Below are 12,681 nucleotides of genomic sequence, written 5' to 3' on the forward strand. Positions count from 1 at the left end.
TTTGAAATACCTTAATAGTTGCAATGCGTGCCAGAGGAACGCCGCCATTAAGCTTGCCAACAAGGAAGCGATAAAGGCCATAGCAGAATGTTGTATAAATGTTCTTCGGAATAACGTACCACTCTCAGTGAGTGAGAAGAAGAGCTTGAAGAAACATCGTAGATCTATACGGAGAGTGGCCGATAATATTCCACATTCTAAGAGAAAAAAGATACTGATACAAAACGGTGGATTTCTCCCCCTGCTTCTGACCCCCCTTCTATCCATCATAAGCTCGGTCGCTGGTGCTGCCATAAGCCGAGCCATAAAGTAGAAAAATGGCGAAAAAAATGCTATTAATTTCGCAAGACGCATACCAGAGACTGAATAAGGCTCAAAACGATTTCAAAATAGATACCACGCTAGAGTTGGAGAAGGACGATAAACTAAAGACCATTATCGATGATCCGAAACTAAACAATACCGAAAAACTCAGTAGATATAATCATGTCTTATCAAGACAAATACATAAAAAAGAAAAGAAAAGGAAGAACAAGAAGGTTAAACCGGGTAAAACACGGAACTGGTCCGCCGAAATTGCATCATCGGTTCCAGCCTATACTGCGACTGATTGTTTAAACCTGTACAAGTGGATGGAACTCGCATCCGATATAAAATGGACGGACGCCGGTGAATTAATTTATGAGAAGCGTAGAATAATCGGTTCTAATATAGTAGACTTATTAGCGTATACCGCTGTGAAATCGAGGAAAAAGACCCCCGTCTGTGGTTCTGACCAGTTTTACGAACTTTTATATAACTCTAATGTTCCCAGAACTTTAATTAAACTTTGAAAAAGTGACTTAGACCCTCCCGAAAAGCGGGAAAAGAAGGAATTTGATGAATTTAAGTTAGCTTCCGAGTCAATGGATGGTGAGGGTTTCAGAGATTGGATTTGTTTGTAGTATTTTTTGTCATACAGAATAAAATATGTTTCATTTATGAGTTTAGTTTCATTTGATTAAAGTATTAAGCCATGGAAGGTTGTGATAGCCAGGTGGCTGCTTTCAGCCTGTTAACTAGTTTACCCGAGTCATTTTTTAAATACCCTAAAGTCTTAAGCGTTATATTAACAATTTTTATTATAATAATTATAGAAGTTAGTGATTTTCTCTTCTGGCATTATCAAAATTCCCTGAATTGCACTTTTAATGGATAGCTTAAAAGAGATTTATTCTAATGTGTCCGACCCGGGTTCCTACGGTAGCGTGCAGGGTTTATATAGAGCGGCTAAAGAGCAGGGGTTAAATGTTTCGTTGAAAGAGGTTGAAAATTTCCTGAAAACTCAAGATACGTATACTCTACACAAGAGTGCTAGGAAAAATTTCCCAAGAAATAGAACAATTGTGTATGGAATCGACGAACAGTGGCAGATTTATTTGGCGGATTTGAAAAGCGTAACTCGTTATAATAATGGTTTCCGATACCTTCTCTGTTGCATAGACGTTTTCAGTAAGTACGCCTTTGTGGTAGCGACCAAGGACAAGAAAGGTCCAACCATCCTTTCAGCATTTAAGGCGGTTCTAGAGTCTGGTCGGTCACCTAAGAGGGTGCAAAGCGATCATGGAAATGAGTTTATTTGTAAGGACATTCAACGTGAATTAAAAAGGAGAGGGATAGAATTCTTCGCCCCTGATTCCGAGCAAAAAGCTACGGTAGTCGAGAGGTTCAACAGGACTCTAAAGAGTCGTATGTATCGTCACTTTACGGAAAATAACACCTTAAAGTACATTGACGTGTTAAAAGATTTGGTGTGGGCCTACAACAACAATTATCATCGGTCCATAAAATGCAAACCGATTGAAGTCACTACGGAAACCTCGAAACGCGTCTGGGAAAACCTCTACGGGGGAGTAAACTTTTCACCCCCTTTAAAGTATCCTTTCGATGTTGGCGATGTGGTTCGTATAAGCAAGCATAAAAATATCTTTGAAAAAGGGTATTTACCCACATGGACGGAAGAACTCTTTAAAATAGCGGAGAGATTACCCCGAAGTCCGCCGGTATATAAGATCCATGACTTGAATTCCGACCCCATTACTGGAATTTTTTACAAGGAACAACTACAGAAAATTGGGAAAGACCTAAGTACCAGCGTGTTTAAAATAGAAAAGATCTTGCGGAAACGTCGCAGACCAGACGGGACACTAGAGAGATTAGTTCGTTGGAAAGGTTATCCACCGTCCTTCGATAGTTGGGTTCAGGAAATAGATAAAGCATGAGTTTTTACGTTACTCTACCTTCCGATTCGTCGATGGGATATTTCCCCGATAATACGAGAAGTAAATTTAGGACTTATCTGCCCGAACCAGTAAAATTACAAGGCCCGTATGAGGTCGGCCTAGCGGAAATTTCATATCCACACACTTGGAATAACATGAACGTTACGTGCACGTCCACGCTCACCGGTATTGGGAAGGATCTGTCCTATTCTAGAATGGTGGAATTACCCGCAGGATATTATGGAAATATAGAGGATCTCCTAGAGCAACTTAATTACGACGAGAATGACGTTTCGGATTTGACTATTCTTAAAAACCACGTCGGCGATGATGACGATATCATAGAGTCCGAAAGCCCTTCGAATGCCAAGTATAGTTTCAGTTACATTCGACGTATACGCCGTGTGGAAATTTCCGTGGCGGATAATTACATGTTAACTATACCGGGACAACTCGCCGTTATGCTGGGATTTTCAAAAGACCCATCGAAAACCTCAACCTTTGTTTACTCTAGAACAGCTACGTACCCCGTGGACTTGGACGCGGGTCTCCATTCTCTCTTTGTTTATTCGGACATAGTCGAAAGTAGACCGGTTGGAGATGTGCACGTACCTTTGCTCAGAATCGTGAGCATACAGGGTAATGATGGTGAGACGGTAGATAAAGACTTTCCCAGACCGCACTACCTTCCCGTCGCTAGTAACACTTTCCAGTCGATTGAGGTTAACATTATGAGCGAGCTCGGTATTCCTGTGCATTTCGAGCGAGGTAGACTTCACGTGACCTTACATTTTAGGCCTCGTAGAATGTGGGCGCCATTATAAATAGGAAAGTGACGATGATTCACGCATCATTTACATTTAGAGCGTTAAAGGAAACGCGTCACGAGTAAGAAAATGTCCCAATCGGATTACGATCATCATTTTCTGAACCAGATTGGACATGGATCGAGAGTTGATTTCTATAAGCACTTTCACTCTCAGCTAGGTGGTTCGCTGGCTGTGTACAGGGGTGTTCCGTCGCAACACGTCGGTTACGGTTTAGGGAATTTTATAGCCTCTGCTTTTCGTCGAGCCATGCCACTAATTAAAAAGGGAGCTATATTCCTTGGGAGAAAGTTTTTAAATACAGGTGCAAAGGTCGCGACCGACGTGGCTAGCGGTATTCCTATAAGATCATCCGTAAAGACCCACGGTAAAGTCGCTGCGAAAGACGTAGCCCTCAGCGCGGCGGAAGAAATTCGAAAAATGACGGGAAGTGGTAATAAAAGGAAACGCAAAACCAAACCCCTAGTCAGTTCAGTCGTGAGACGGAAGAGGAAAGCATCATCTCTTAAACGGCCTGATATTTTTTCTAAAATATAATGGCGCACATTCACCCCGATTCGCATGGATCCGTCAGTTCGGAAGTTGAACTTTTCATCGTACCTCTAACCAATACCAGTATTTTGAGTGGGGAATGGGTCGAATACAGCCCAATCTCTAACATTAACGAAAATTCCACCATCACGTTCTCCGTGGCCGGCAGTACCGACTCTTACTTGGACATGTCTAAGACATTGACGCATTTTCAAGTTAGGATCGTCAATCCCGCCGATGGAACTACATTACCGGCGGCAGCGGAAAATATGGGACCCGTCAATCTGTTTCACCATAGTCTATTCAGCGAAGTACACCTTTCGATGCAGGAGAGATCCGTGACACCGTCACCGCAAAACTACCCTTACAAGGCCATGTTTCAAACGGCTGTAACATTTGGGGGGCCGGCCAAAACTAGTTTTCTTACTAGTTCTTTGTTTTACAAAGACACGGCCGGTAAATTTGACGTCTTTGCCGAGAACGAGGGTTTTAAGGCTAGGGCGGCTTTCGCTAAAAGTGGCACGATCGATATGATCGGAACTGTACACTTGGATTTGTGTCAACAATCACGTTACATTCCAAATATGACGGATCTTAAATTCAAGTTTGTTAAAAGTCCAAACGAATTTTGCATACACGCGGAAGGCGCGGTTAAATGGAAAGTAGTTTACGAGATGCCCTCTCTCTATGTACGTAAAGTAAAATTACCCTCGGAAGTGCTTATAGCCCACGCCAAATGTCTCGAAGTGGCAACTATGAAATACCCCATTATTCGCACAGAGTGTAACTCCTTTTCTATTAATAGCGGTACAAAAATATGTGTTAGAGATAATTTATTCATGGGACAACTACCTAAAAGGGTACTTTTCGCTCTGGTAGATCAGAATGCTTATTTGGGTGAATACAAAAAGTCACCCTTTAATTTTAAACATTTTGATTTAAATCATATTGCCTTGTATCTGGACGGGGCTAGCGTCCCTCATAAACCCCTCACTGCGAACTTTGCTGGCGGTCAATATATTAGGTCTTATACGAATCTCTTTACCCAAACCTCTCAATGGTTATTGGACGAGGGGAACTTTATTTCGCGGGATGAATACCCTAATGGAAATTGTATATTTGCTTTTGATTTGAGTCCCGACCTCAGCAGTTCGTCCTCCCAATTTCAATTGATAAGAAACGGTAACTTGCGTCTGGAATTAAAATTCGCTAAAGACTTGCCCCAGACCGTCACGGTTTTGTATTACTCTGAGTTTCAGAATTTGGTAGAAATTGATAAGAATAGGACTGTTATTTATGATTACAACTAAATATGGACACTAGGCAATTAACTAGAATTATGCGAAGTGATAAATTCACCAAGGGGTTATTTCGCGGAGTTTTCGCTGCAGATACTTTACCGAAAACCGTAAAGACTTTACCCTCTCTGTATATTGTAAACACTGGATTATCAAATACCGACGGAGAACATTGGACTGTTATCTATTTTTCTCGAAACCGGAACACAGAGTTCTTTGACAGTTTCGGAAACCCTCCTGACATGTTTAAATTTAACAATTTCGTTGAAAGAAATAGCGTGACTGTAACTTTTAATTCGAGACAACTACACGGTGAATCCCGACCAGATCATTTTTGAAGACGGTGAACCGTTCAAAGGCCGGGGAACTCGCCATCTTGATGGCACGCTCGGGAGTGTTGACCAGGGTGAAATCAATTCTGCTGCGGAGGTTCTCCATGGTTTTACCTATAGAGAAATGAAAAAAAATACATATGAATTAGTATGGTTATTATAGGATAGGTTAGGTTCGGTTAGGTAGGTACATACCGTAGACGCTATTGTTCATTAGTTTAAAAAATGATTTTTCAAACTCGTTGTTTGCCGCCTTTCTCTTGTCCGTGTTAAAATCAATAAATGGTTTCAGCCACGCTCCTTGTCTGAATGTTAAAATCTTGTGGATTTTCCGGATGATGAGTCCCTTGGCCAAGTAGTATTTTAGGTTCCGGTAGTGGAGTACGTATTTTTCTTTCCCGTAGAGTGATGGCACCAGCTTTGGACAGCTATCCTTTTCTCTCAGCCCGAGATGGCGTAGTTGGTCCTTGGAAAAGGGTGAGAGCTCGGCTGTGGTAATTACCCGTTTTTCGGGTGCGAGAGGGTAGCAGTTATGGGCGTCGTGGAGGTGTTGAGGGTAATCTAAGTCGACTTCTAGGATGTAGCCAAAATCGTCGTCATCAGGATGGTTGAGAATTACCTCCTGCGTGAAGTCGGGGCATGGATGAATCCATTTGAATTCACCCATTGGAAGGTAATCGCACATTACCGTACCGTAAAGATTGTTGCAATCTGGTGAGAGAGAAAGGTGATATGTTAGCTTATGAACAAAAACAAAATAAATATTAATACGAACAAAACAGAAATAAATATTAATATAGTCTTACCTAGGTACGTAATGTAGCTGCTTGGTTTTTGGTCGTCGTACGATTCAGGGAGGTCCTTGTTATTAGCATGCGCTAATCGGTGGCTTATCATGGATACTCCCCCTCTTATACCCTTCTCTATAAAGAGATGCATATTTGGGTCCACTAACAGATCTAACTTAACCTTGGTCATTGATAGAGCACTCTCCCACGCGAACCCGGGACCCGTAAAAGCGTGAGCGCAGTCTAATTTGTAGTAGTCAAGGCACATTGTTCTGAAGTTTTGGAAAATGTCCGCGAGCAACAGAACGTCCGATTGGACATACAAATCGTGATAACCACCTAATATAAGAAATTAAATGTTAAAACCTAACCTAACCTAACCTAACAAAGATGAGAAAATGAAACTTACCAAGATTCTCGATTTTAAATTTGTCCCATACATTTTGGGCGTGTTCAGTCTTCGGTGGTGATGTGTTCGTAAGTGAGACTATTGAAAAATTCGTCTTTAGCGGGAAGGTTCCTTTCGGCGAATTTCGCGACGTTGTCCATATAATTATACGGGTAGACTTGCTTCCGTAACAACAGCTGGACTTCCTCGGGTGTGTATAATTCCTTCATGCAGGCGAATTTATCCATCCCACCGTTGGCCAAGTTTTTCGCGAGTTCTTCTAGGGATGCGGGCATAAAACGTACCGTGTCCAGAAACCTGAGGTTTCATAAACTAAACGAGATGTAGGTTTCGGAGTTTGAGGGGATGCATTTAATGTTCTGATCCTTAACGAGTCCTATCTTCTCCATTATCAAATGGGCGTCATAACGCGATAGGTTGTGAAGAAAGACGGGGATGAATTTAGGGGTTTTCAGTTTTAGGTTGCATGTGTTATGGGCCGCTCCCCGATACGCTCCGCTTGTGTGGTCATGGTCGCGAACTTTTCCGTCGTTTACCGTGAACCCACCACCGCAAATGTAGCACGCTCTAGCAGAAATGAAGTCGGCTACGTCCGTGGGTGATAAATCCATAGGTTTATTTTCCTTGGGTTTTTCGGAGAGAACTTCCTCTTCAACCAGTAGATTCTCGAGGAATTTATCGGCGGCGTCTTCCCCGCGGTATGTGACGGGCTTAGATGGTTTCCCATCAGGACCCACGACCACGTAACTGAAACCGCAGGCGATGTGGCTGGTAAGGCGAGTTGTTGAAGAGAGGGATGAATCGGGCATGCAGGTGGCTATTTTTGGCAGAATAGCCTCGAAGTCCGCGAAGATTACGTACTTCAACTGTAAAAAAATTAATTAACAAATTTTTAATAATTACCTCGATTGACACAACCTATAAACCAACCAATTAAAAATAATGAAATTAATATCTCACCTTTTCACGCCATCCGTAATTCTTGAACTCCAAAACTGGATCCTTTGTCGGCATAAGGATTTTCTGAGGCCCGTGAATGCTGCAGTCGATGATGTGTTCATCCCGACGTTTTTCGGAATCGGGACCAGAAAAACGGTGTAGACAATACCGGCAATAATGAGTCGCGCTATGGTGTCCCGTATAGTTACTTAAAAGTCTACTCAAGTTCCGAATAAGGCAGTAATGCTTCGTTTCACCCTTCGTTATTAAAAGGAGGTCTATTTGTCGATGTTTTTCCACCCGATTTGTACTAATGTATCTCGGGAAAACCTCGTTTTCATAGCAAAACACGTTAATTGATAAGTCATTTTTGCGCTCAAACTTTTCCAATTTATCGACACTGAGTTCAAAGGGAAACGTTACCCCTGTTAAATTTAGTTCGTCCTGAAACTCGACGTACTTTTGTACACGGGAGGGGTTTTCGTTAGACGGTACTGGGTGTAAATGGGCCAGGATTGACCACAGAAAGCAGCGATTGTCGTCGTTTCTAACATTTACCACAGCCCTTTTAACTAGGAGTTTATTGGGTAGTTCTATAAATGTGCCTCCAACTAGCGGTAAATACGAGATAATGTTCACTTGAAGGAATAAAATCCTATCAAGCACCCAACCGCTGCCAGTGCTTTGAAATTCGTCGATTTGATTCTTTATATGTACTACGCACGAATCTAACTGTTTGGACAAAATGTCCCCGGAAAGGGTTTGTTGAGTCTTACTCCTATGATACGCTAGGAATTCGACTTCCTGAGCCTCGTTCGCCAACTCCCGAGTGTAGCGCGCGCGAATCGTGATGTACCATTTGATCCCGTGATCACGACTTAACTTATTTTGTAAATAGTTTTCAATAGTTACTCGGTGTCGATTAACGAATCTCTCAGCGTCAGTTTCCACCAACGATGGTGATATCCTCGCGCAGAAAATCGCGTGTCCTAAGACTTGCAATTCTTCCAGCGTGTCGGGGACGGGGTTGTTCGGCGGGGTAGCGATGATGGGCTCCGGCTGTTGAGCCTCTTCCGCTTGTTCAAAGTTCTCCATGAAAGCGTGGAGATCGGCGTTCTCCTGAGTGCTCAGGGGGTCCAACGAAGGTTCCGGCTCCGGTCCATTAACATCATCCATGAAGGAATGGATGTCGGCGTTTTCTTGAGTGCTCAGGGGTTCCAGGGTGAGGTCGTAGTCAGGTTCATTAACGTCATCCATTAGTTTATGGATAGCGTCATTTTCTTGGGTACTCAGGGCAGGCAAGGTACTTTCAGGATCGTTTCGGTCTTCTACGTGGGGTTCCACGGCGGACGTGGAGGGTTCAGATGTAGAGAGCTTAGATTTTTTAGCTGAGACATCTCTATCACCTTCAGCTCCACGCTTCGTTCGTGACGGACTACTACTTTCAGCTAAACTACTACTATGTTTCCTAGCTATGTGATTATTTAAAATATCACGTCTAATAAACGTTTGCGAGCAAACGGAACATGGAAAACTAATTTTCTCATGTTTTTCGCGTTTATGTCTAAGAAGACTACAATTCTTAGCATATTTAGCGCCGCAAATATCGCACATAACCATTATGACTAGTTTAACTTTAAAGAAAATAAACTAAGAACTTACTATCTGGAGGAATCTCTCAGAGTCTGGTGGTATTCTGTCAGGGATTAGCTGAGGAATGGTATTGATGTATAAAATTCCCAGCTATTTATACTATTTCTAATCAAGCCCACTGAGGGTAGAGTTCACCAAAACCGAAACCAACATGTTTAGTATTTATCTAGCATATCGTCATTTATAATCAACCTCTGATCTTTATTGACTTTTACCAATCTCACTCACTTATCAGAGACCGTCTATTACTATTTATCTAGTATATCATCAATTACTGTTTAAATAAACTATACCCTCTCAGTACTTATCACTTTACATCTTCTTATCATGTATCTGGATTTTAATCAAATTGCCCCAATTTGTTTGTTTTTCCATATGTTTGTGTTTAACCAATGTGTTTATGACCTATATGGTACTATCTTTTATCTATGTATATTTATTAGTAGAATTAGCAATACTACCCAGTTCAGAGTTTTAAAGATTGGTAAACGACCTTTATGGGGTCAACTTTTATCCACATTTGCTTAGGAATAGAGTTTGGAATGTTGCAATATTTATTGTTTTTAAGATTGGTAAATTTGTTTGTTTTTCCATATATGTATGTTTTACCAAAGTGTTTATGGGGTCAAAGTTTATCTACATTTGCTTAGGAATAGAATTTGGAATGTTGCAATATTCAGGGTTTTTAAGATATTCCACTATAAACAAAAATGGTGGAAACTTCACGAATAATTAATTAGGCCTAATTTAAACTATCTTATTTATTCATTATAAATGATAAGTCTTAAATATATTTTCCAGTTTTTATTCACAAACTAAGTTTTGAATTACATACTACTATTGTAGCTATTCTTTTACAAAAATCCAAACTTAAAAATGTAGAATTATTAAACAGCTGGGTAATTAAATTAATATTCAAATTATTAACAGCATTTTCGTAGTGAATATTCACACGTTCAGCCCAGTCCATAGTCACACACTCGTGTTGTAGCTGAGATCCGTGGGAAATGATACAACCGTTGCAGGCCTCTTTAATATATTTTGTCAGTTGCTGATGAACAATTTCGTTCACCTCTGAGGACACTCGCTTGGCCGCATTTAGAAAGGTTACCACTTGATCATGTTTCTCCAAAAGTTTCCCCCAAAGGACGGCTCCAATGACGAACCCGTTCTTGGTCGGGTAGAGATTTCCATAGTTTACCCCACTTCCAGCCTTCATTTCACGAATGTTGAGTACTTTCCAATCCTGGTACATCTTCAGGTCGATACGTTTCAGGTTCAACCCATCAAAGGACAGAGATAATGGCGTAGCATCATCATTCTGGAAATAGTGGGTTACTTGCTCTCGCATTCTATGGAGTTGATAATATTCAGTCTCCGTCAACGTGATGCCTGTTGAACCGTCTGTTAGCCCTAGTTTAACCCTACAGTCAGGAGTAACCGAGACTGACTTTGTAGATGAAATTTCGAAGATATTGGAGGTGTCCCTAATTATAGAAAAAAAAAGAAATTCCACATTTTGAGAATAAAATTAAACCTATCTCTTGATTTTAATAACTATAATCATGCTCTATATATAATTAATTCCGAATAATGGAAATAAAGAAAACTCGAGAGAGTGTACTTACATTATAACGTAGAGTTTCCTGTTGCTGAATTCCGCTGCTGGGGTACTTTAGTTGCTGGAGAGAGCTTGGTTAGCCGTAAAATGATCTTATCACCACGTGCACGAGTTTTTATACTCGATAAACCGGAGACCTTTGATATGACCGATAAGATTTCTAGTCTCAATGAAGACATCGATAAGCCCGATAACACTCGATGAAGACATCGATAAGTTTGGTATAGATATTGTTTATCCCGTGAAAATAGTTGGATATCGGTTCTGGTTTACCCCTGCCATGTGGAAATACATCGATAAACAGTTCTTGTTTCCGTTATCGGTTCTTGTTTACCCCCGCCACGTGGGAAGATATCGATAAACAGTTCTAGTTTCGGTTCTTGTTTACCCCCCCCCGCCACGTGGAAAGATATCTTATCGATAAATAGTTCTAGTTTCGGTTCTAGTTTACTATCTGGAAATTTTCCTACCACGTGGAAACATATCTTATCGATAAAAGATTCCATATTTCTTATCGGTTCTTGTTTATCGCCGGCAACGTGTCTATTCACGTATCTAGATATTTCAAACCACCACCACATGTAAACCAGTCTTAACATTTTAATTCTCCTCCGGAATGGTTTTAAATGGTAAGTTGAATTTATTTTATAGGTGAAATAATGCATATCTGCTACCATATACTGTAAACAGAGATCCAAGGCTTAATATTTAGCTTATAACTTTATTATTTACAAATAGTTCTTACCAAGTTTTTATTATTCATATGTTTCGTTTCGGAGACAAGCAACACCCCCTTTAAATAAATGCTTAATTTAACGTGGTTTATTTAAAATCTATATTAGTTAATTGGCTTCATCCCAAGTTCGACTAGAGTCTCTTAAACAAACATTTTGGACAGACAGCCGGAATTCCGATCGCATTTCCGCTTTGGCGCGAGATTTGAAAATATCAACTTAGGGATCTAGTGTAGAGATTTCAATAGAGTATTCGCAGTGCTATAGGCTTAGAATAGGTTAGGTTAGGTTTGGTTTGGTTTTGTACCCCGGGATTTAAATTACCCCCGCAAAGGCTTAACATTTTCAAATTTCGTGTCAAAGTTTTGAAGAAAGTGTTTTGAGTTTCCAGTTTTTCTTAAATATTTAAATAAATATAATTAATATTAATTATTTTCTTCGACAATTATTTAAGTTAGCGTGCGTTGCACCCTGTTAATTCAAAACAATTATTATTAATAGTATACATTAATTAATATTAAGGTTTTAATCAGAATGTATGCCGTCTGTCACCATTCCGAAAATATCTTAGTATATAAGACGTTCACTTTCTAATATATTATAACTATGGTTTATCTACCTAATCTTTGATTGCTTGCCTTATCAGCAAATGATTGAAGCCCGGGATTTTGAATAAGGCAATGAACTTTGGTCTTGATTGAAGTCAGATAAGACTTAACATTTTCAAAATTCCAGCCCAAATAAAAACAAAATGGCGCCGAGAAGAAACGATGACGTCAGAGATAAAATGGCGCCGAGAAGAAACGATGACGTCAGAGAAAAAACAAGATGGCGCCCAGAAAAAACAAGATGGCGCCCAGAAAAAAAAAATACCACCCAGAAAAAAAAAATGGCGTCGATACCATCGATACCATTGAATACCACTGAGTTAGAACTCCCCTTTTCTACCTACTTACTTCAAAAATGAAATCCATTTTCCATTTTAAAAAATTCAATTTTTATAAATCGTTAAAATGTTTTCATATCATAAAATTATCCTCTGTTAATTCTTTCAATTTGCCAAGGAACACTGCCTTCGTTGCCTAGGTAATGAGCTAATGTATCCCTCAAATTACCTACATTTATACTATGCCTGTTAGCGTGGAATAAGTTACCACAATCAACAATAGCACTGCCAGGTCCAGCTTCAGTTCTCCACTCTCCTGGTTTAATAGTACCGTCCTGAGCTTCATGATCGAGGAAATTATTGTTTCGTATATATTTTACATCTTCTTTTTGTTTCAATAGA

The 12,681-nt window shown here is 40.3% G+C and overlaps 5 protein-coding genes across 5 annotated transcripts; 2 read left to right on the forward strand and 3 right to left on the reverse strand.

Moving 5' to 3' along the window:
* The first annotated feature begins 1,190 nt into the window (after window positions 1-1,190).
* On the forward strand, window positions 1,191-2,261 carry LOC149630019 (uncharacterized). The gene has a single exon (XM_089851340.1). The coding sequence runs from the start codon at window positions 1,191-1,193 to the stop codon at window positions 2,259-2,261; it is 1,071 nt and encodes a 356-aa protein (XP_089707466.1).
* Window positions 2,262-3,624: 1,363 nt separating this feature from the next.
* Window positions 3,625-4,929, forward strand: LOC149630020 (uncharacterized protein F54H12.2-like). Its single transcript, XM_089851341.1, has one exon. It carries the CDS (start codon window positions 3,625-3,627, stop codon window positions 4,927-4,929), a length of 1,305 nt encoding a protein of 434 aa, XP_089707467.1.
* A 279-nt stretch (window positions 4,930-5,208) lies between these two features.
* On the reverse strand, window positions 5,209-6,487 carry LOC149630021 (uncharacterized). The gene is made up of 4 exons (XM_089851342.1): window positions 6,447-6,487; window positions 6,056-6,376; window positions 5,445-5,960; window positions 5,209-5,363 (listed from the first exon to the last, which is right to left on the reverse strand). Exons 2-4 carry the CDS (start codon window positions 6,303-6,305, stop codon window positions 5,209-5,211), a joined length of 921 nt encoding a protein of 306 aa, XP_089707468.1. The 5' UTR covers window positions 6,306-6,376; window positions 6,447-6,487.
* Window positions 6,488-6,490: 3 nt separating this feature from the next.
* Window positions 6,491-9,176, reverse strand: LOC149630022 (uncharacterized). The gene is made up of 3 exons (XM_089851343.1): window positions 7,407-9,176; window positions 6,760-7,312; window positions 6,491-6,705 (listed from the first exon to the last, which is right to left on the reverse strand). The coding sequence occupies exons 1-3, from the start codon at window positions 9,003-9,005 to the stop codon at window positions 6,491-6,493; spliced, it is 2,367 nt and encodes a 788-aa protein (XP_089707469.1). The 5' UTR covers window positions 9,006-9,176.
* Window positions 9,177-9,827: 651 nt separating this feature from the next.
* On the reverse strand, window positions 9,828-10,804 carry LOC149630023 (uncharacterized). Its single transcript, XM_089851358.1, has 2 exons — window positions 10,667-10,804; window positions 9,828-10,525 (listed from the first exon to the last, which is right to left on the reverse strand). Coding segments are annotated over exons 1-2 (681 nt in total). The 5' UTR covers window positions 10,669-10,804; the 3' UTR covers window positions 9,828-9,846.
* Between the last annotated feature and the right edge of the window lie 1,877 nt (window positions 10,805-12,681).

Source organism: Phalangium opilio, unplaced genomic scaffold (assembly GCF_054372755.1).
Source record: "Phalangium opilio isolate 3A_F unplaced genomic scaffold, DU_Popi_V2 ptg000104l_1, whole genome shotgun sequence".
Taxonomy (NCBI): domain Eukaryota; kingdom Metazoa; phylum Arthropoda; class Arachnida; order Opiliones; family Phalangiidae; genus Phalangium; species Phalangium opilio.